The sequence below is a fragment of the Eptatretus burgeri genome, chromosome 10 (genome assembly GCF_056783735.1).
Source record: "Eptatretus burgeri isolate ZD-2024b chromosome 10, Ebu_testis_v1, whole genome shotgun sequence".
Lineage (NCBI taxonomy): Eukaryota > Metazoa > Chordata > Myxini > Myxiniformes > Myxinidae > Eptatretus > Eptatretus burgeri.
The window spans coordinates 105,397,649-105,420,858 of NC_140970.1; the positions used below are offsets into that span (position 1 = coordinate 105,397,649).

General features: G+C 44.5%; 2 protein-coding genes across 3 annotated transcripts in view; both read right to left on the reverse strand.

Annotated features, from left to right (window-relative positions):
* Positions 1-3,038, reverse strand: part of LOC147019367 (tumor necrosis factor receptor superfamily member 19L-like) — a 50,209-nt gene extending 47,171 nt beyond the window's left edge. Inside the window, exon 1 of the mRNA XM_085899825.1 lies at positions 2,508-3,038. Coding sequence (XP_085755951.1) covers positions 2,508-2,558 — 51 coding nt within the window. The 5' untranslated portion in view covers positions 2,559-3,038. The remainder of the gene's footprint in view (positions 1-2,507) is intronic.
* A 128-nt stretch (positions 3,039-3,166) lies between these two features.
* The window catches only part of LOC147019368 (rho guanine nucleotide exchange factor 17-like), a 223,311-nt gene continuing 203,267 nt past the window's right edge, over positions 3,167-23,210 (reverse strand). For both annotated transcript variants that reach the window (XM_085899824.1, XM_085899823.1), the window contains one exon: positions 3,167-3,742. In XM_085899824.1, the coding sequence (XP_085755950.1) occupies positions 3,540-3,742 (203 nt within the window). In that variant the 3' untranslated portion in view covers positions 3,167-3,539. The remainder of the gene's footprint in view (positions 3,743-23,210) is intronic.

Consider the following 23,210-nt stretch of genomic DNA (forward strand, 5'->3'; position numbering starts at 1 on the left):
AAATGTTAAAAGATTTTAAAAGGAAGAAGTGTTTCCTTCAATGAAGATTCGGTTTGGAGATATTGAGAAAAGGAAGGACAGGCGGAAGAAAATACAGGTAGATTAAGTTCACAATTTCTTTATTTTATTTTTTTAAGTGTGGCGGGGGAATGGGATTCAGTTTTCAGTTGAGGAAACAAAGGACAATAACACTGGGATCAAGGAAGTGGAACAAGGCACACGGTATCAGAGAAGAGACAGAATTTGCACGAGCTGAGGCCTGGGCGAGGAGGTGAGAGCCACAGGGACACTAATTCGACAATACAACACAAGGTATGGTTTAACACAGAAAATTGGATGGAAACACAAACAGAAAGTCAACCAGCAACACCCCGGGCAAAAAACACGACTGATCTGGTCCGGAAAACTAAGCATTGATGAACTGGAACTGCTCAATCAAACATCCAACGTGCGCAGATGCGGAACTGCAATCTTTATAAGCCATCTTATAGCAAATTTCTTCACAATGGCACAAATGTTATTAAATGTGAGAGTTATAACGTCATGTACAATATAACACTTTTTGCAAAGAATTTTCTTCATTGGGGGCGGAGGCGGAGGTTTATAATCAAGATAATGTGTAAGCAAATAGTATTGTTATGTGGAAAGGGGGGTGGGGGTCCATAGAGAGAACGTGTTAAGAATAGCTTGGTATGCGTGCTCATGAAGGGTAAAAATTTTCCTGAATTAGGGATCTGTCAGAGTCAGAGACAAGTCGTCTGTGATATCTTGCACTGAGGGGTAAGGTTAATGTCATGTCATGCGAAACCTCCTGTACAGGCAAAGTCAGGTGGAGGACTTGATGTAACTCAACACAAAAGCACACAGAAAGCGCTTCGCACATTATAATGGGCAACGACAGGGTCGTTTAGTCAGAGAACTGCAGGCCAGGGTGGTGCAGTGAGCGATGGAGCACTGGAGAGGGGTGGGGTGGCCCATACAAAAAATAAATAAAATAAAATAAAAAAGATAGAGCCGCCCACTGGCAGTGGGTGACCAAATTCAGGAGTGGCCATGTGCCTGAAGGCGGATCCCAAGGGCTCTGAAGCCATGTCCACGTATGAGCACAGACAGATAACAGTTGGACCTTTAGAAGAGATTGCATCAGATCTCGCTCTCTCTGCTTTGTCACTTCTCAAGAAGGACGAGTTTGTGGAGATGGGACAGCTCTCCCTCTTCCTCATTGCTATCTCCTTGTCGCCATTCTCCCGCCCCGAGCCACGACACCGTCCTGAGCCATGCCAATCTGCATACCACTGTCGTGCAGGACTGCCTGCACAAGTCCCCACCTATTCCTTTGATGCTGGTTTGAATCTGGTATTTTGGCACCATAGCTGGGGTTAACTTTTATAACTCTTTTCTTGCAAACCAACCCCTGTAATATTTTTTTCCAATAAAACCATATATTTTCAATGAACATGTTCCTGCCTTTTGCCTTCGTGCTTGCCCAGACCAACCGCCCAATTTGGTTTATTGGGCGATCCTTGGCGGATCACAACTGGTTAAATTGAATGCAGTAATAGTAAATTTTGAATGCAGTGGAATTTGGTAAGCTCATCGATTTTCACTGGTTGTACAAATCCCGAGCATGATGGGTGAAGTTCGTCAGACCGGTTGACTCGACAGTATTTTGTTATTGTTTGACCAAGACTGTACTGCACGACGGTGGGCTGTAGGAATGCTTTGAGGTATGCACACTCACTTCTGAGGTTTCTCGTTTGGGTTTCAATCTCGACGAGCCATAAACTGCCATCCTGGTGTTTCACTTGCAGGGTGATACCGAAAACATGTGAGCCATCTCAAGAAGGGAGATTAAGCCGAAGGACTCCTCTGCCAGAACTGATCATTGGTGGGCATTAAAGATCGCTCAGAGTTATCCCCGGCACTGAACAAATTAGAAATTCCTCCCTACAACTGCGGATAGCCGGTGCTCTGGTCCTCCTGAATATCTCTTGATACCAGGTTACACTGATTGATACATCGGAGTGTGGTTTTTGTGTTAGCAGCTGCTCGTACACTTTTAACCAAATTCACCTGCCCGGGTTGTTCGCACGTCGCATGTGAACGGCAATCTTTGGCCAAGAAGGGTAACTGTTGTGATGATGACTGTCCCGTGTGCCAAATCTTTGAAACGCAACCAATAATTACGTTCTGATGGAAAAAAGCATTGAATTATTTTTTTTTCTATACATTTTTGGCGCCATAAATGCTCAACCGTTAAAGGTTATAATAAAAAAAGTTTTATAACACCTGGTTATTCATGGAATGCCTTTGTGTTCCTTCGCTTGACTCAGGTTTCTCTACATTCCTGGTACAATTTCAACAATTTCATGGAACATTCACCCTTATTTTATCATTCTAGTTCTCCAATCGCCACTCATAACCGAAGTGGTTTACCATCTACTGATTTTCAACACGTGATCAACAATCGATTTCAGATGCACAAACACGAAGAGGCATCGACTTACCATGAGCAATGGAAAGGGAACTTGCAATACCCTCCTGGCTGCCTCTGCCATGGCAAGCTTCAAATGGCAATTCTTTGTGCATCAAGGTGGGTTTTTCAAATTTTAAACAGCACAGCAATGTGATGTCATTTATCGAGTGGGAGGGGAAACATCCGTTCTTTGACGTCACAGTGCACCTGAGAGAGTAATAATGCACCGCATGAATCATGTTCACAAAGGCAGGGAGAAACATGAGTGCTCAAGAGAGTGGATTTCACATGTCAGACTTTAAAAAGAAAGATATGCAATTAGGTAACAACAAACTTCAAAAGACAACATTTAACTGTGACGCTGTTATTCATTTTAATTTTAGAAAGAAAGAGTACCAATTGTGCAATTAAACTCACTGTCGGTTCGACTAATATGAAATTAGATTTACTACCCATTTATTTAGCAAAACACTCACTCAGCTGTTACGCCGCATGAGCAAGAGAGTTGCGGAACAAGAGATGATGGCAAAAAGTGAAGTCAAAGTACAACAGATGAAGTCCAAGTGCACGTCAGTTTGACACAGACGTAACCGACTAACACGTTAGCGCAATGTCAGGCGCTGAGACTGTCCTTTGGGCGTTACCGAAGATCCAAATTAGTCCGGATTAAGACGCCAAGGCGGTTGAGGATTATGTACACAGTGGGCTCTTTATTGGTAGTTTTTATTCAAAAGTGCAATTTGTCGAGCATAGCTTTACAAAGAGACAGCTAGACATACAGCAAAGCCAAATTGGCAGACAATTGGTTATTGACAAACAAAGGGATTGTGTACAAAGGTATAGGTTCAATTTTTTTTTCCTTTAATTCTTTTCATGCTTTAAGTGCATTAGTGTGGTCAAGGAAGAAGTGGTGTGCCACCTGATTTATCAAGTCCCATCACTGACCTTATCATACCACTTCCCCTTGTCCCCTCATTCCTCATCACTCATCACTTGCCCCCTCATTATCAGCACTTCAAATCTTTCTTCATTGTTTCAATCCCTCAGCATTCCTCTCAATCACTCACACCCGCCACAAAAGCAGATGGTTTGTGCTGTCCTCTCTCCCAGTTGCTTCATCCCCACCACCAGCCAATGCTCCTTCGAAGTCCTCATAACCATCCCCACCACTTATCACCAACATCTCTCCTTCAAGTTGTTGTTCGTTCCTCTGTCGGTTGAATCCTCTCCAGCCGTCCTTCCTCACTGGTTCTGCCTCGGACGGATCTGTCAAAAGACAACAGTAAAGCACGGAAGTCAAGGCTGGAAACGTGCCAATAAACGTGCCTGTTCAGCAGTGGAAATATGCAGCGCAACCTGCACAGCTCGTGGCCATAAGTCAATGGCATTTGCTCCAAAACTGCTGCTCTGTCTCAGTGCTTGGTTTGGTATATGTAATGTTAGCAATGTATGCCTGGTATTGGCTTAATGGTTAGGGGTGGTGGGCTTGGGATCCTCGGATCCTGAGTTCAAATCCCGCTCAGCTGTTGAATTAATACCAGGTGGTGTTCACTCTGCCTGTCATCCTTCCAAGGTCAGCAAAAAATGAGTGCCACCTTGCTGGCATCCTGTGTTGGAGTGGTGACCCATCCAGGATTGTGGCCAATAGCCAAGGAGACTGCTTAGGCAGTACCAATGCTCTGCATAGGGAATGGTACCATGATGATGATGATGATGATAATGATCATGTAAACTTTTCAAGTTCCATTTTTGCAATTGATAGGGGCGTGGCGTGGCTCAACAGACATTGAGCAAAATAAATAAATAAATAAATACAAATTGAACATACTGTTGCGAATTCGCACCCGCCGGCGTGCGATCGGCCGCTCGACTCGAATGGCGGCCGCCTCGCCCACCGGAACGGACAATTCTGTCATGACCCTCTCGGAACAACGCCGGGAGCTAGTCACTGGTGGGGGTTTAACCCCACCACGACCGTGCCAATTGCCCACCCGCGCAGGATAGGGTTGCTCGCCAAATTCGATCTACCTAAGTACCTGCGCGGATGGTCGACCGGGCGATCGTACCTCACCGCAGGCCGACTCTGGACACGAACCGCTTAAGCGGTCCGTTCCGTGCAATCGGGATAACCGAGCGGTGTTATCGTCGGCCTCGACGGTTCCGATTAATTATCGGGCGTTTTAAGCCCACTATGAACCCTTTACGTGAAGCAGGATGGAGGGTCAATAAAGAAAAGACGAAGCGAAACAGGAAAACAGTTCACACAATGCACATTTATTACGCGGAATACGGAAAGCACACATATACAGCCAAACAGTCAAAATGCACATATAGCAGTCCAAACAATAAAAGCAACAATGACGCAGAGTTACTACCAACTACGCGCACACACGGCAACACTTATACAGTTCTACTTTACAGACGGCGCCAACACACATTTACTCAAAAGCAAAGGAAAGAAGCCACCCTCATAGACAAGGGGGCAGATGGGCCTGTAGACCAATATGCGTGCGTGACTTGAAGGAGCGCCAGGTCCGCGAGACCGGGTGGGTCCTACTCGCGTCCTCGTGATGCGCTGGTGGATGAGCCGCAGATGTGGCCACGTGGCTGTGCCCCGACTCCGTGCTCCTTGGCGGGTTTCGTTGGCACGACGTTTGGAGTGGGGTGGGAACGGGGCCCCTTTTGAGCACTATCTCAGCGCGGAGGAAAAGGGGGTATTGCTGATGCCCCGGGGGAGGGAGAATGGCTGGCTGGCTTGGGTCCCGCAACGAGCGATCTCCCACCGCGACCTCGTCGCCGACCGCCGTCCTTCTCGCCTCGGACCCGAGCTCCTTGGCCTTTTCCTACAACTCTCTTCAGCCGACTGCAGAACCCAACTCGATGCCTTCGCCACCCGACTCCACTCTCTGCCACACCCTGCTGCTGCCACACTCTGCCGCTGCCACACTCTGCTCTCCAACCAAAAACTGACTCTCCCTATTCGCCTTGCGCTCGCCGTTTTATAGGCCCGCAGGAGAAACAATATGCAAATTTCCGGATCAGAATGATCTCGGGGGCGGAGCCACGCTCGCCAATTGGACAGAGGAAAAGTGGGTGTGAACCTCCCCTGATCCTAGAATTTGCATATATGGATTTCACACAGACGCGCCTGGAGGCGGGGCCAAGCCGCTCCGCGCTTGCTAATTGGACGGATCAGAAGTAGGCGTGTAGCGTTCTTGATCCGCATTCTCCCTCGGAAAGGCCGCTATTTGCACTCGCGGCTCGGTGCGTATCTTGAACGAGCCCAAGACAGCCCGACGCTCAGTGTTCACAGGTGGTGTGGGAATGGCCGTAGAAGGAGAGAGGTGAGGGTGGTGGAGGGTTTATCGGTGGTGGTTTGATGGTCATGGCGGTTGAGACGTGGTTGGTTCAAAATAAAGATAGAACAGAAAAACGGCTATCTCAAAGCGTCGCAGCCCGAATGAATCACATAAATTCCCTCTGAACAACGGGTTTGGGGCTAACTACACATGTACTTAGAGTTATCTCACCTACGGGCCCTTCATGGTATAATGCGAATTTCCACAGCCGTAACAATATACATGAGAAGTAATGACAATTTCCTGATGCGGTTTACCTCGCACATTTTTTGTTCATTATACAAAGGTCTAGGCTCATGGAGGAGTTATACTGAATGGATTAGTGCTGGCAGACAAGTCCTTCAGCTTAAGGTGTGTCTGATGGATGATGCACACATTGGTCCTCTCGTGAAATTCCAAATAACATTCAGGCAGGATGAGCACATGATCACGTGCTTAGAAACCCACTCTGCTTTCATCAATTCTGGTGATGCTTACACATTAACTTATTTATCTCCTCTACCTTTTACAGTATTCTTCTCTTAAGGGCCTGCACTGATACTGTCTGGAGAACATTTCTAGTAAGTTCAGCAACACCATGTGAGTGATGATATCACTGTCACCTCCTTCAATAAGTTATCATTTGTATTTATTACAAAACTAGCAAGTACCACCCGTTGTTTCCCTGACAGATATACTAAAGGAGGGGGGGAGAGGTGGGAGAGAGAGGGAGGGGTGGGGAGAGAGAGAGTGAGGGGAGCGTGAGGAGGTGGAGGGGGAAAGAGAGAGGAGGGAGGGGGAGTGAGGAGGGAGGGAGAAGGGAAGGCAGCGTGAGGAAGGAGGGAGGGCGAGTGAGGAGGGAGGAAGAAGGGAAGGCAACGTGAGGTGAGGCGAAGGGAAGGCACGCGTGTGGTGGAGCATTAATTACGATTCATACTGTCTCATCAAAATGATTCTGCATAGAATAACAGTGAAGATGGGAACAAAATAATGTCTGAAATCCATTTCCTACCGGTCACTATAAATACCCTCTGGAAACAAACACCGCGAGGACATTTTCGGAGATAAACATCACCCGAACGCAAACAGTGTCCAGACATGCATGCAGATAACCGCCATCCAGACATACGAGGTAACCACCATCTGGATAGATAAGCACCGTCCAGATACAATCCAGAAACAGAGAGAGCGAGAGCGAGAGCGAGAGCGAGAGCGAGAGCGAGAGCGAGAGCGAGAGCGAGAGCGAGAGCGAGAGCGAGAGCGAGAGCGAGAGCGAGAGCGAGAGCGAGAGCGAGAGCGAGAGCGAGAGAGAGAGAGAGAGAGAGAGAGAGAGAGAGCGAGAGAGAGAGAGCGAGAGAGAGAGAGAGAGAGAGAGAGAGAGAGAGAGCGAGAGAGAAAGAGAGAGAGAGAGAGAGAGAGAGAGAGAGAGAGAGAGAGAGAGAGAGAGAGAGAGAGAGAGAGATGTGGGAGGTGGAAGGATGGTGCCACATTGTATTAGGAGGGGGTAGAGCGACGATGGGACAAAGAGAGAGAGAGAGGGAGAGGGGTGGGGTTGGGGGAGTTAGCAGAGAGAACGTGTTCTATCTCTACCTATCTATCCATCTATCTATCTCACGTAGACACACACACACACACACACACACACACACACACACACACACACACACACACACACACACACACACACACACACACACACACACACACACACACACACACACACACACACACACACACAATATGAGCAATTTTTTGGTAATCGGCTGATTGGAGTCAGTGTGATTACCGACTGCAGTATGCAGTGCAAACAAACCAAAAACCTTGAGAAGCTTTCACCCTTGTTTTGGGGGAATTTCAATGAACAAATTAAAAAACTTAGGGGCAATATCCTTGGGCCCTCACCTGGTCGTGGCTGGGTAAGATAACCAGGGATCCACTTGTAGGCATGGATGTCCCACAAAATATGTCATGGAGAAGCAAGTAAATACCTATGGATTTTATTTAATGCCGTGAACAAACTTTGGTACATCATGGATGATAAAGGTTGTGGTCAAGTTTCATTGAAATTGTGTTTGGTTTCAGAGAATAAAGAAAATACATATTTTGGGGGGAAAACCCTTCTGTAGAACCTTTTCGACCCCAATTGTTTTTAATGTCATGTACCAACTTTAGTACATCACGGGTGATGAAGGTGGTGGTGAAGTTTCATCGAAATTGTGTTTGTCGTTTTGGAGAAGAAAGAAAATACATAATTTGGGGGAACCCCCCCACCCTCCCAATAAACCACCTTACACCCCAATATTCTTTCATAATGTGAACAATCTTTGGTACATCATGGGTATTGAAGGTTGTGGTCAAGTTTCATCGGAATTGTGTGTGTAGTTTCTGAGAAGAAAGCAAATGCAGTATCTCTTTTGGGGGGAAACTCCCTAGTACACCCCTTGAGACCCCAATATTTTAAATGGTTTGAACAATCTTTGGTACATCACGGGTAATGCTGGTTGTGGTCAGGTTTCAACGAAATTGCGTGTGTAGTTTCGGAGAAGAAAGCAAAAATATATTTCGGGCAGACCCCCCCCCACCGCCCCCCCTTAATCCTTCTCAAATCCCGATTTTTCTAATGTCATGAACAAACTTTGGTACATCATGAGTGATGAAGGTTGTAGTCAAGTTTCTTCAGAATTTTGTGTTGTTTCTGAGAAGAAAGCAAATACCTCTTGGGGGGGGGGGGGGACCATCCCATAAATTCCCGCCGTAGACCCTCTCAGATTCCAAATTTTTTAAATGACATGAACAAACTTTGGTACATACACTAAGATGAACGTAGTGGTAAAGTTTGGTGAAAAACGTCTGAATAGTTTCAGAGAAGAAGTCGCAAGTATTTGTGGACATATGGACGGACTGATGATGCACCATCCCATAAGCTCCCTGGAACTAAGTTCCAGGTGAGATAACAACGTTGCATTATAGAGGATTCAAAGAGCTGCCAATTGTCATTTGACGGGTGGAAAATATTTGGCTTGATAATTTAGAAAATCGCTAATACGGCAAACAGCTCGGAAATCGGGTGTTATCAAATGTATTTTGCTTTGAAACCCGTAAAGAGAAACCATATAACCTTTGTAAAACACACCGAGTCATAAAATAACCAATTGCTTTCGAAACAGTCACGAGGACAAAGGAAAACGTGATCGCTCGTACACTACTGAGGTTAAAAATTAAAACCTCCACCACCCATCACCACCATGAGATACAGGATGAAACTTTGCCACCACAGTGCCCGGTATGCACACACACCCAGGGAGAGTCCCTTTACAGATCCATATGTACCTCTATCTTGGAGCAACTGCCAACTGCACATCCCGATCGGTACACAAATTGTACCGCTATCGAATGTAGGGTGCTCGGCAAGTGGCTTAAGCACTCATGCAAGCACTCCAATTTAAATAGTTGATAAGGAATGCCTGGCTTGGCAAGTGATTGCAAGCTGATTGGTCATTGCACATAGACACAAAAAACCAAACATCGCCAATTTCTTCACATTTTCAGATTTCACTCCAGATTTTGATATATTTTATCCACTTGATCTGATCATCAACACTCAAATTCTATTTCTATTTTAATAAATACTTGAAATTGTCCATAAATACTTGAAAGTAGATCGTGGAAAATCGTATCATGTAATGCATGAAATTGCTCCAAGCTCCTAATTTGAAAACTATCGCACTTGCAAAAGCGATGTATACAGTTTTTTTTCGTTAATAAACCGTTGCAGCCTGTTCCAACTCAGGGCATTGTTGAGCAAGCCGAACAAGGGAAATTGAATCCTTAAGGCCCGGTCACACCTTGACGTTTTAGCCAACGTATGCCGATTTTTGAATTTTTTTTCTAAAACGCTGGCACACGTTGAATACGTTATGGGTAAGTTTTGATAACATTGAGAGCACACTGAAAAACACTGCCATACGTCATTGTACGCTGGCTTTAAACGTTGTACTTTTTGGTTGTCCTCAAATTTTTTCATGCTTGAAATTTCACGACGTATGCCGGCGTACGACTCACACGTTCCGCTACGCTGGCCACAAGTTGTAGGCACGGTCTGCGATCGTTGACAGACGTCAACACATGCTACTTGTAAGTTAATCATAAGTTGAGACACGCCGAGGTAATGTTTAGCGTACCCGAAACTTATTTCTAACCTATGATTAACGTGCTGTTGGCACGTTACGCGATCGTTGCCACACATCGACAGACGTTACTTTTAAGTTACTTATAGGCTGAAAGACGTCGGTATAACGGATCGTCCTTGCGTCAGCGTCCACGGCCACGACCAGGACACTTATTTGCAGCATTCTTCAAACTTTTCTTCGGCATGACGAGGATGTTCACACTTCGATGTCTAGCTTGGCTATGATTCCAATTGTCCATCGGCAGCGTGTATTTAAAATAGTCGAGTTTGAGCGTTTTAACACGTTCAGAAGAAACGCTTCAAATTTCCAAACCCCAGCGTCAAAAAACAAAGGCGAGTGACAGCAATTTAAATCGTTCATTGTAAACAATGAAAATAGCTGAGTGGTACCGTTTAAAAGTTGTTGAGTGTAAAAAAAATCCAATTGTTGAGCGCAAGCGTCGACTTTCAATAGTAGAGATGCAGCCATTTAAATCGTTGAGTGGCAGCCGATGAATAGCAAACTCTAAGTCACCGGCAAAGATAAACTGCCGCACGATATGGATAAGTTAGGCTATCGTTGGGCATAGTTTGTGAACGCCGGCTTCACGATAATTATTCGTTGGTATATCGTATCTATAAGTAATCAAAGCGCTCTATGCACATTATTAGTTCATTGTGCATTTGTCCAACCCGTTATGAATAGACCTAAATCGTAAAAACAAGCCATAGCTCATTGTTGAAAAAGCCCCATAAAAAAATTAGCCGCGAAGAACTTCGAACAATGGTGAAAAGATGTCTCCTACCCGTGGACACGCGGACGCAAGGAGGATCCATCATAACCCACACCCTCCCCCTCACACTCACCTACTACTGCCAACATGAACAAACTACTACTAATACTAATACTGATACTGATACTGTTACTGCTACTGCTGACATGGACATCGACTCAAAAAGGACTCGAAAACACTGTTGGGTTCCCCTTTTATGAACACCATTTTTCTATACCAATTCCCAAAACCGCTGGGAACATGTCTTTATATGGCAGTTGTAAGCTAGAAACACATTCATTTATTTTTTTTGTCGACCGGAAGACGTCATTGGAATACGTCTACATACATCGATGTGTGTTGGGACTACGTAAAGAATTGGTTCAAAGCACATCAAACATAAGTTAGAAATAAGTTTCGCGTAAAAAAAGACATTACCGCGACGTGTTTTGACTTATGAGTATCTTATAAGTAGCCTTTGTGGACGTGTGTAAGCGTCCACATATCGTGTGTACAACTTATCCCCATCGCATGCGGAACGTGTGTCATACGCCGAGTACGTCGTAAAATTTTGAACATGTTTAAAATTTCTTGACGTACTCTACTTACTACGACGTATGATAGCGTACTTTAGCGTTCTACTCACGTATACCAAACTTACTCATACCGTATTTGACGTGCCCCAACGTTTTAGACACATTTTTCTTAGGTCGGCATACGCTGGCAAGATCGCCAAGGTGTGACCGCGATGTTGTCACTTCCATTTCTACGGCAGTTATGATTCGAATCGTTGTGCATCAGCCTTTTAATAGGCTACGTCACGACATCGTCGGTGATGCGTGCAACGCGCTATGCCTAAGTTAGACTATCGTTGGGCATCGGTTGTGTAGGCCGACAACAGGTTCAGCATTTGTTGGTATAAGTTATCTATAACACAACGAAACGTTCTGTGTCCGTTACCAATGCGTTATACATAAGACCAAGTCGCTATGAATACGTCCGAATCTTTAAAAAAAAACATCAAAAGTTCAACGTAAGCCAGCGTTTTACATACATTTTAATACGTTGCCATCGCTGGCTAAAACGTCAAGGTGTGACCGGGCCTTTAGCAAGGTAACCGAGGCAGCCTTAAAACCCCAGAGAGATTGAGGTGGCTGACGATGCACCTGATTCATAGGTTTTTAGTTATGGAGGATTGGAACACAATATTCGCCACATGGTGGGGATCATGCATGCAGATATGTGGGCACCTGCCTAGGAAAGCCTGGCCCTGGACAATTTTATCTAAGCCCTCCCAGAACTTTTTGGCGCCCGTCCACCATGAGCGAGGCGGCTGACACTGCAGCCCATTGGGAAGCAGAAAGGCACCTGGAGTTGAGTGTAATCCGGTGACTATGAGGCAGGTGGGGCTTCCAAACAATGGTGGGTCCAGGGAAGGGGTCACCCCGAATGTAGCGAACCCAGAGAGGATGTTTCGGGAGGTGGTAGAAAGGAAATTAAGAATATTGGGGCCATGGCCAGGTGGCTCCAATGATGGCATCAGGAAGGTCATCAGGGAACACCTCTTCCTGTCCAAGCTGGAGTTCCTCAAGGTAGTGTTCTGGACCCTGGTCCTTTTCTGGTTTTCATCAATGATCTCTCCGACTCTCTGGAAAATCCTCTATTTCTTTGCTGATGACTCCATCCTCTGCCGTACCATCTGTCATCCTTCAGATCGACAAGCAGCAGCCTCTTCACTCTCTGCAGATCTGGTTAAAATCACAAGATGGTCCAACACGTGGAACATATCTATCAACCCTGACAAATCTGGCACTCTCACTATGTCTCTCCGAAAGGACCGTCTGGAACCACCCCACCCCCCTCCACAATCCATTTTCTCAACAATCCTCTTGAAGAATTCCTTTCATTCAAGCTTTGAGGTCTCACTATCTACCATGATCTTTCCTGGGAAAGCCAAGCCGGCCTCCAAAGCCAGTCGCTGACTGGGAATCCTCCGTCGTGCAAAGTCCTTTCTTGGCACACCTGAGCTCCTGATCACATACAAAGCTTTTGCCCATAGCCTGATGGAGTATTACTCTCCCCTCTGGTCTGGTGCTCCCACCTCTCACCTTTCTCGGCTTCGCGCTGTGGAAACCAAGGCATTTATAACTATTGGTATCTCCCGAGATGAGGCCGAGTCTTTGGGTCTCTCACTCTCGTACTGCAGGAAGGTCGGTGGTCTTTCTGTCTTCTCCCATTGGTTGTCTTCAAGTTGGGGCAGCTTAAACGGAGAATTGAGGTATGGGTGTTTGAGGTGTGCGATGCATTAATGCCGTAAACAAACTTTGGTTCACGTTGGAGGTTGGATTTTTTCACAACCCCAATAGGATTGGATTTGTTGACCGCCGATGGGTGGGAAATCGACCTGGGCCGCGGCATTCCCAAGGTGGGGTTTGAAGAGCTGCTAATAAGTGGTGTAAGCACGGATAAGAGAGTGAAGCTAGAGGCTCCTGACCCCATGACCACCACCACCCCCCCCACCGTGTGTGCAATGGTGGGCTCACCCGACTTGGCAAGAGCCCTGTGGCCTGGTTGAGCTGCTCACGAGATATGCCATCCCAGATTTACATGTGGGCCGTGCTCTTGTGAGCACCATCAGCCCCATTGTGGTGGGAAGAATAGTTTAACCTTCGTACAGAACCACGTACTATAGGATGCAGCACGAAGGTAGCCGGCTAAACCCCAGTTATAAACATTGTGGAGGTAAGAGATAACAACATCCAGCCAGACCGACTCCAGAGGGAATCTCCAGAAACTAGCAGGAATCGGCCTGATCCCATTTGTGAGATGATAAATCGAAGTAACGTAGATTTGGGGGAATTTGGAACTTTGACATGGAGCATGGCCCAGTGGGAGGATCCCGCACTTGGACTGGTTAATGAGTAGGTCCAGGTAGGTTAAAGACCATGTGGGGAGGAAATAACCCCCCCCCCGCCATTGGAGCGCATATAAAGGCGTACTGGGCTCAATGGAAGACCGTGGAATTGAAAGACATCTTCGATGCAAGTGGGTGGAAATTCCCTGTGAAAAAAAAAACTTCCTCACTGGCAAAAGTCCCAGACACATTGAAAACCACAATTATTCAACAGTTACATGGTATGCGCCCGGCAGACATTTGGGCAGGACAAAGACAACATCTCGAGTCCGCCAGTCATTCTATTGGGTTAATATGGGGCGCGATCTCCAGGACTGGTGTCGAGCATGCAACGCCTGTACTGCAAAAAAGGGACCGGCACAGAGGATGAGGGCCCCCCTTCAATTATACCAGGTGGGGCCCCCTCTTGAGCGGGTGGCTATGGACATTCTCGGACTGCTGTGGGTGCGAGTGAACAATCCCCCCTCATTACCGGGAAAAGGAGCATTAGCATTCGTGAGTGATAGATTAGTTAGAGGGGGGTAGTGCAAAAAAAGAAATGCTGATGAGGGCACTAGAAGTGGCCCTCACAGGGCTAAGGAGCACTTGGCTAGATTAGGTAAAAGGGGGGTAGTATTAGAATAGTTATGCCCACATGGGGGCACTACAAATAGTTGTCTCCATGGGGCACAGGAGCACTGGGATAGGGGGAATAGCACTAGATAGGAGTGTTAGAGACAGAGTGTTGGAGACGGTTGAGTAGCCACCCGCTAGTGGGGACGTAGCTAGCTTAGCGACATACGAGTTAAAAGGAACGTGAAAAGTGCAAGGGATGATGGGGTGAGCACGAGTGAGTCAGTGGGAATTAGTTAGGTAGATGGTGCCAGTGTGAATGGAGATGCGTAAATGAGAATGAGCATGTATAGAGTGAATGCAGGTCAGCGGCCTGAGTGTGAATGTGAGTGAAGTGTGTATGGTCCGAAGGAATGATTGGGAGGGAATGAGCCCTATCAAAAGAAACACGGGGCTCGTATTAAGAGATTAGTTGGGGGGATTTAGTTGAATTTACAATGGAGGCCGTTCTGCGGTTGGTGCCATGTGCTGGAATGTGTTTGTTTTACAGGTGTGCAACGAGTTTTGATAGGCTGAGAGTGTGACTTGTGAGAGGTTGAGTATTATTGAAGAAGGCACCCTGGGCACTGGAGGGTCTGTCGGCCAGGGTAGGCCGTGAGCTAATGGTGGGCATGCTAAATTTGTGTATGGGCTCACGTACCCATGGAGAATGGACCCAGAGCGCCAATTTCCAGTGAGGGCACTGGGGGGGGGGGGAAAGCCAGAGAGATCCTCCCATAATTCTGAATGGAGCAGGTAAGCTGGAATGAGCGGGTGGCTATGGACGGAGATGGCCTGAGCATGCCATTGTGTGAGTACGCAGGTGTGCAGACCTGCTAGTAGAGCCACACTGCCCAGCCAATAAATTGTGTGGAGGCAGGGATGAAAAAAAACAGAGGTTAAGGTCTATTAGACAAGGGTCAAAGGAAAAACAGAGAAATTCAGAATGGGATTAAAATAAATTCAATTGATAACAAACGGAAGACCAAATGGGTACACAGCACTGCATTGGAGTTATCACAAGGAACCTGAACAAGCAAAAAGCAAAGATGAAGTAATCAGGAGGAACCTGGATAGGATTCGGTTTTCAGCTGCTGCTCCTCTACCCCCAAACCCATGCAGGTGCAGCCAAGTAAGCCTCATGAAAAAAAGAAACACACCACCAAAAAACCCCCTACATTCCAAAAATTAAATAATTCTTGTTGCCAGACCAAGCATCCAATCAGGTTGAAATTTAAAACATATAATCTACATCACTACTAGATCATAATTCTGAAGTTTCACCTCAATCAATTAAGCGATTCAACAGAAATAATTTTTAAAAATATATTTGTTCAATCCAATATGGCTGCCAGAGTGTGTGACCTCTTAATTATTTGTGAACATGCTGGTATCCCCAAGGCTTGGGAAACATGTGTGTGCAGTTTCCCCTCGATCTGTCCAGTCATTCTGGAGAAGATGATTTTCATAGGTTTTCGGGTAAATCCAATCTGGCCGCCAAACCACGTGGCCTATGACATCGTAGCTGGGAACGTTTTGTTACTCATGGAGAGGCATTCATCCCTGCAAAGTTTCGCCTCGATCGGTTCAGTCGTTTCAGACAAGATTTTTGAAGGTTTTTAAATATATATATATACATATATACATATATATATATATATATATATATATATATATATATATATATATATATATACATATATACATATATACACATATATATATATACACATATATATATATATATATATATATATATATATATATATATACATATATACATATATACATATATGCCAGACTTTGTGACTGATATCATCAATTTTTTTTTCTTTTTGTAAACCAATTTATCCCAAGATAACCCTCAAAAATTTCCATACTGATCGATGTAGCATTCTACGTATGCAATTACGACATAACGAAGGCACATATGACATCATTAAGAAAAAACAAATCATGCATACTCCTCATGCTGAGGACTTGCCATGTGCCAAGTTTCAATTTTTTTCCATGGTATGGTATTAGAGATACAGAAGTCCAAACATTTTCCTTTTATCCAACATGGCTGCCACACCACATGACTTATGACATCGCAATTATCATTACAACATTCTCCATGAGTAGTCAGTCGCTCCAATGGTGTAAATTTGTCAATCCGCCAAGCGGTTCCAGAGAAAAACACTCATTTTCTGTGGGGACAAACAAACAAAAGAAAAAGACGTCGTCCACACCCCTCTTGAAAGGTTGCCATGGATACATCAAATTGTCCATTTCATTAAGATTAAAATTGACAATCTTAATCAAAGCTCAGGTAAATCAGATGAAAATTGATTATTTTTTTAGATTGAAATTGATGATTTTTGAAGTTTGACCCTGAGTTGACCTTTGACATTTTGACCTCAAAAATAATTGGTTTCCAAATTCAGTGACGTACTATGGAATTTCTGTTTAATTTTCAAGTTAATAGGATGAAAAAATGACGATTTTAGAAATTTGACCTCAAGATGACATTTGACCTTTGACCTCAAAATCAATAGGCTATTCAGTTGAGACCAACTCCACAACTTGGTAAAGTTTCATGATGATCACTTTCGAATTGTTACCTGTCGGTGATTGACAAACAGACAGACAGAGTAACAAAATCGACGAACCAATATACTTGAAAAATCTTCGATTTTGCAAATAACAAACAAGAAATGTCATGCATGTCACGATCGTTGCAAAATCCATAAAACAAATTTGACCTTAAAAATAATTGATGGTTGAATTCAATGCCAAAATATAAGGGTATGTTCTTTTGAACATAAGAGACCCCTCGGACCATGAAGCTATCGTTCTTGCTGTTAAAGGCCGTTCTGGGAACACAGAAATAAGGGTATGTTTAGCAGCGTCATCATGGTTGGCGTCTCGCAATATAATATATTAGCGGAATTAAAAATACCGTTTTTTTCCTCGCATCTTCATGTCTGTCAAAAAACCAGTGCCAAGGTCCACAACTACAGCTCATGACCTATCAATTGAGGTGTTTTTCGCCCCCCCCCTTGCTTTCCCGTTTTCACGCCACTGTCCACACAAAATTCATCAATCAATTCTATACAGAGTCCGGGGGACTCAAATACACAAATCCTCTTCAAATTTCAAGTCAAGTGGATGAAAATTGACAATTTTAGAAATGACAACTTTTTGCCGATGTAACTGCTTTATTTTAACCGCTTAAAAAGCGCCAATTTATATTTCCGGTCACTGGATTCAACCAGCCAATTATTTTTGAGGTCAACATAGGTCACACGTCAACAACTAAAGTGGAATTTGTAAAATCCTCAATTTTCATCCCATTGACTTGAAATTTGAAGAGGATTTTATATCTCAGGTCACAGAATTCAACAAACAAGTATTTTTGAGATCAACGTAGATCAAAAGGTCAATATAGGCCCAGGGTCTACATTTAAGATGGTATTTATAAAATTCTAACTTTCATCCAATTGATATGAAATTTGAAGAGGAGTTGCATGCTTGGTCATTGAATTCAACCACCAATTATTTTTGAGGTCAAATTTGTTGATTAGATTTTGCAATTGTCGTGCTCTGCATGACGTCTTTTTCTTGTTTGTTTGTTTGTTTGTTTGTTTGTTTGTTTGTCCGCACAGCAAGGGAGTGTTTTTCTCTGGAACCGCTTGTCGGATTGACACAAAATTTTCACAATAGGAGCGACTACTCATGTAGAATGTATTATTTTAATGATAATTGTGATGACGCAGTTCACGTGGTGTGGCAGTCATGTTGGAAAAAAGGAAAAACTTTGGACCGATGTATCTCTGAAACCGCACCATGGAAAAAAATTGGAACTTGGCACATGGCAAGTACTCCTCTTGGGGAATAAGTGTGGTTTTTGAGGACGTCATCGGTGCCTTCGTTATGACATCATAAGTGCATACGGAGAAGGCTACATCCAATCAGTATGAAAATTTTGAGAGTCATCTTGGGATAAATTGTTCAACACAAAAAAAAAAAAAAAAATCGATGGCGTCATCGGTCATGTGGTTCAGCAGCCATACTGTATGTATTTATATATGTTTTAAAAACCTTCAAAGATCTCTGAAACAGCTGAACAGATTGAGACAAAAACTTTACATCTATGACCGCCTATCCATGAGGAGCAAAACGTTCCCACATAATATGTCATGGGTCACATGGTTTGGCAGCCATATCAGATTTACCTGAAAACCTTTTAAAATCCTCTTCTCCAGAATGACTGGGCAGATCGAGGGGAAACTTCACACATGTTCCCCAAGCCTTAGGGATACCAGGGTATTCATGAATAACTGAGAGGTTACATGGCGTGGCAGCCATATCGGATTGAATGAAAATCTGAAAAGAACTATTTCTTCTGAACTGTTTCATCGATCGATGTGAAACTTCACTTGATGGGGAATAAAGGTTTTAAATTTCAACCTGATTGGACGCATGGTCTGGCAGCCAGAATTATTTATTTTTTTAAGTGGGTTTTATTTTTAGTTTTAATTTTTGAATAAGGCTCACTTGGCTGTACCTGGATGAGCTTGTGGGTAGAGGAGTAGCAGCTGAAATGTGAATCCTATCCAGGTTCCTCCTCATGACTTCATCCTTTCTTTTTGCTTGTTTCAATTCCTTCTGATTACTGCAATGCAGGACTTTACCTATTTGGTCCTCGATTTGATTTAAATTGAATTTATTTGAATCCTATTCTGAATTAAATTGAATAATAATAAACATCATTGGTCAGGGTCAGGCATCCAAACAAAGCGGGGTTGCATCAGAAAGGGACGTCTTGGTGACCGGTCATCAATGCTAGCGGTGTTATACAGTGGCAGCTCGAATTATCTCATTATGTAACACACTAGCACACAAACACCATACAAAATCTACACCAACACCACACAAAACAAGTCCTGGCGAGGGTCTGCAATGTCTGATTGCTATTTTTCTTGTTTCATTATTTTTCGTTTTATATAGCCCTTCCCTTGTGTCTCGTGGGTTTATGGGACAAAATGCGTTGTGAGGGCTTTTAGGCAGGTCTTTATTTTTTTATTTTTTATCTACCTTATTTACTTTGCTGCACACACACAATCTTCTCTTCAAGCATGCATGCCCGCATAGTAACAAGAGACAGCTCATTAGCATATGCCAACAAAACCTCATTCAAACCTCGCACCGTTCCCTAACTGACCATTACCTCAGATCTTCGCAGTACTCAAACCACAATGCCACAACATTCCTATTACCATCATAACGCTCTTATAAAAATTCCTTCATGAATTCAAGCTCGCTTACCTCACCCATAACTGCTGCAACACTTCAACCACCTCACACAACCGCTACAAATTCCGCAACCACAGTCACTACCACAGACACCCACCACTGTTCTTTGAATATATCAGGGAACAATGGACGCCACATACCATTACAGATGCTTGTGTTTGGAATGTTTTGGCGTGGAGCTTGAAGCGCAAGCGCGAGAATACGTTCAATGTCGCCTGGATAGCCCCGGCACTCTGCTCAATTACGGCCCCTATTTGGTGTCCAGCGCACATTTGTGGCCGGAAAGCACCCCAAGATACCCTCACCCCTTGGTAAAGTTGGAGATGAGTCATGTGGCGAGGCGCAGAAACAAATGGGGTCACTTCTGGCGCCAAGTCCTTGTAGGGGTAGGACTAAAACTTGGGAAAGCGTCCGTGCACCAATGGAGGTACTGTGAAACACCGACCAACTGTCCTGAATCGACTTTGGGCTCCTCCCTCACCAGACGCCTCCAAAATACCCAGCGAAGGAGTTCAGTTCGGTTCAGTTGAATTCTGAGTTGTTAGAGGGAGATACATCTGCTTTTGGCGAGGTTGGTGGCATGGGACGGAGGGCAGAACTGAGCATACAGAGTGGAGCAGGCATCGTGCTGAGCAAATCAATGAGGAAAATCCAAAACACAGTTACATTTACAAACTTTCTTACATATCATTATTAAGCTATCTTCTCACATGTTCTGTCTCTTGTCTTCTGTCTTGCCTGCTGTGTATGCAAAACAGCAATCGGTGAGGGCAAGCCCCGACAACCATTTTTTTCAGAGCGACCCCACAGACACGCACCTCTTTCCACTTTCCTTTCTCTGCACCTCACCACACCTCCTCCGACCATGCACCGAAGACATCCTCAGTTTTCTTCCCCTCTTCCCCCTCCTAAGCGACTGGGAAGCATGGGCTTGTCGGCCACACCAGGTACCAAAAGAGGTTGCCAACACCTCGTACTTGCACTCTCTCTCGCTCTCCAACTTTCCTTGGGTTATGTTCCTGATGGTGCCTATCCTAGTATAAGTTAAGAGTGTGCGAGTTCATCTCGGAATACGTCTGCACTGTGTCCTTTATTGTGTCTTTGTAAATATTTACATTCCCTTGTTATAAATAAACCTGCGTTATAAATGTGCCCAGCTCGCAGCGTCTTTTCCTTATTGGTCCAGCACAGACCGCATGCAGTTTAGCCGGGAAATTTTACTCCCACCAATTTTCTCTTGTTAACTGGTGCATACTCGGAGCTCCGCTCAGCTGCACCTGCTCCAGTGAGTAACTCGAGTGTGCATCTAGGGCACGAAACCCCCCTTGGTGCAGCCATCCACACATAAGGTATCACGTGTAGTCGTGTAACCCTGCCGGACTGACAGTACCAATCGGCGCTAATGGTTGCTTAGCAACCCGCCAGCATACAGAGTTATCCTTGCTCGGTGGCCTCAGGACTGGTTGTTTGGGGGGAACCTGAGCGCTTCCCCTCGTGGTTAAACTCGAACCCCGGATCCATAACAGTGTGCATTCAAAGTTTAGAGTTGCTGGAGTTCATGGTTTTGGAGTCATGGAAGAGACAGAATGACTCAAACTGACATATTTTATGATTATATATATATGGAGCCCGTGCAAACCAAAAGTCTATAGGCACTTTATTTCCCCCATAAAGACCGACAAGTCTATTTTATGGAAATAGCACACCTGTCTATTTCCCTCTAGGTGAGTCCCCGAAGGGGACGAGCCCCAGGCGTTTTGACTAATAATATCCCATTTGAACATTTGATTATAAATTTCCCCCCATCCAATCCACAAGTCTCATCAGTTTCATGAGTTTATTAATTGACCAATAGCTCATGAACAATTCCCCTGTCCCATGAGTTCTTATGTCTAATAAATAATCCCTGCCAGACCAATGTTCCAACCTGTCTCATTTCATAAGTTTATCTCTCACAGTGTTTGTGTATTCCATGTGTTCATCTATCCCATAGTTTACCTTGAAGTGAATGGGAAAAATCCATTTGACCACGCCAAGAGAATCTTACCGATTTCTCCCACAAGGATATGCGTCGACAAGTCGATTTTTTCAGAAATATTCCATCCGTCTATTTATCCCTCGCGTGTCCCCAAAGAGGACGAGCCTTTTGAACATTTGACCAATATCATCACATTTGAACAATTGGCTCTCATCTTAAATTATTTATCTCAACAATATATTGTCCGTGGTTATCCACAGACTCAAAGACTTTTAAAACCCCTTCCCCGTTTGACTACATCTCATTGACTCAAACAATAACTCCAATCAACAAATTAAATACAATGATCAATATTGTAATCACAAGAATGTTTAGCCAAGGTGAATAACATCAAGATCAACAACAATATAACCTTTGTTAAAGTGCGAGAGGAAGTTTGACTAAATTCCGAGGTTTCTTGAAAATAATGACAAGATCTTCAAACAAGAAACTGTGAAACTCATTCGGCATCGCCAAAGTTTCCGATCTTGGCTTGCCTTTTAAAAGCTCTCGGAATGTGTCATAACAGCAAACTCTGAAATGTTCTTAATTTTAATTACACGAGCTGTGAACGGAGTGATGTAATTTTTCTTAATCCTAATAATTCTGCTTTGAAGTTCTTGAAAGTTCTTTTGTTGGCGAGCACAGGCTTGCCTGAAATTACATAACTCACCAATAAGCAATGCCCCCTTTCACCATCTCCTGTGAAAGAATTTTCACAAACAAGTGTGCATTTCTCTGGTTGAATGTGGAACTCAGTTTGGGACGACTTTGAACTGCCTTGGATGGCAAATGTCCAAAAGCAGTCTGTGACCTCCATGTTCAAATCGATGATTTGGAATCGAACCTCTTATCTAGAAGAGATAACTTGCTTTTTATTTATTTATGTGTTAATTATTTATTACCAGCAAATACTGCCCATCACTTCACTGACAGGAATACTAAGGTGGGGGGGGGAAGAGGGGAGAGAAAGAGAGGGGAGTGGGAGAGAGAGAGAGAGAGGTGGGAGAGTGAAGAGGTGGAGGGGAATAAAGGAGGGGCGGGGGAGTAAGGAGGGAGGGAGAGTGAGGAGGGTGGGGGAAGAGAAGGCAGTGAGAGGTGAGAGGAAGGGAAGGCAAACGTGCGGTGAAGCATAAATTATGATTCTTACTTTCATCAAAATACTTCTGCATAAAATAACAGTGAAGATGGAAACAAAATAATGTCTAAAATACATTTTCTATCGATCATACTAAAAATACCTTCCAGAGACAAACAGCACCCAGACATGTCTGGAGGTAAACACAGTACAGAAACAAACACCGCCCAGACACGTCTGGAGACAAACTCCATTTGGACACGTCCGGAGACAAACCCCATCCACACGCATCTGTAGAGAAGAGAGGGGGAGAGAGAGAGAGAGAGAGAGAGAGAGAGAGAGAGAGAGAGAGAGAGAGAGAGAGAGAGAGAGAGAGAGAGAGAGAGAGAGAGAGAGAGAGAGAGAGAGAGAGAGAGAGAGAGAGAGAGAGAGAGAGAGAGAGAGAGAGAGAGAGAGAGAGAGAGAGAGAGAGAGAGAGAGAGAGAGAGAGAGAGAGAGAGAGAGAGAGAGAGAGAGAGAGAGAGAGAGAGAGAGAGAGAGAGAGAGAGAGAGAGAGA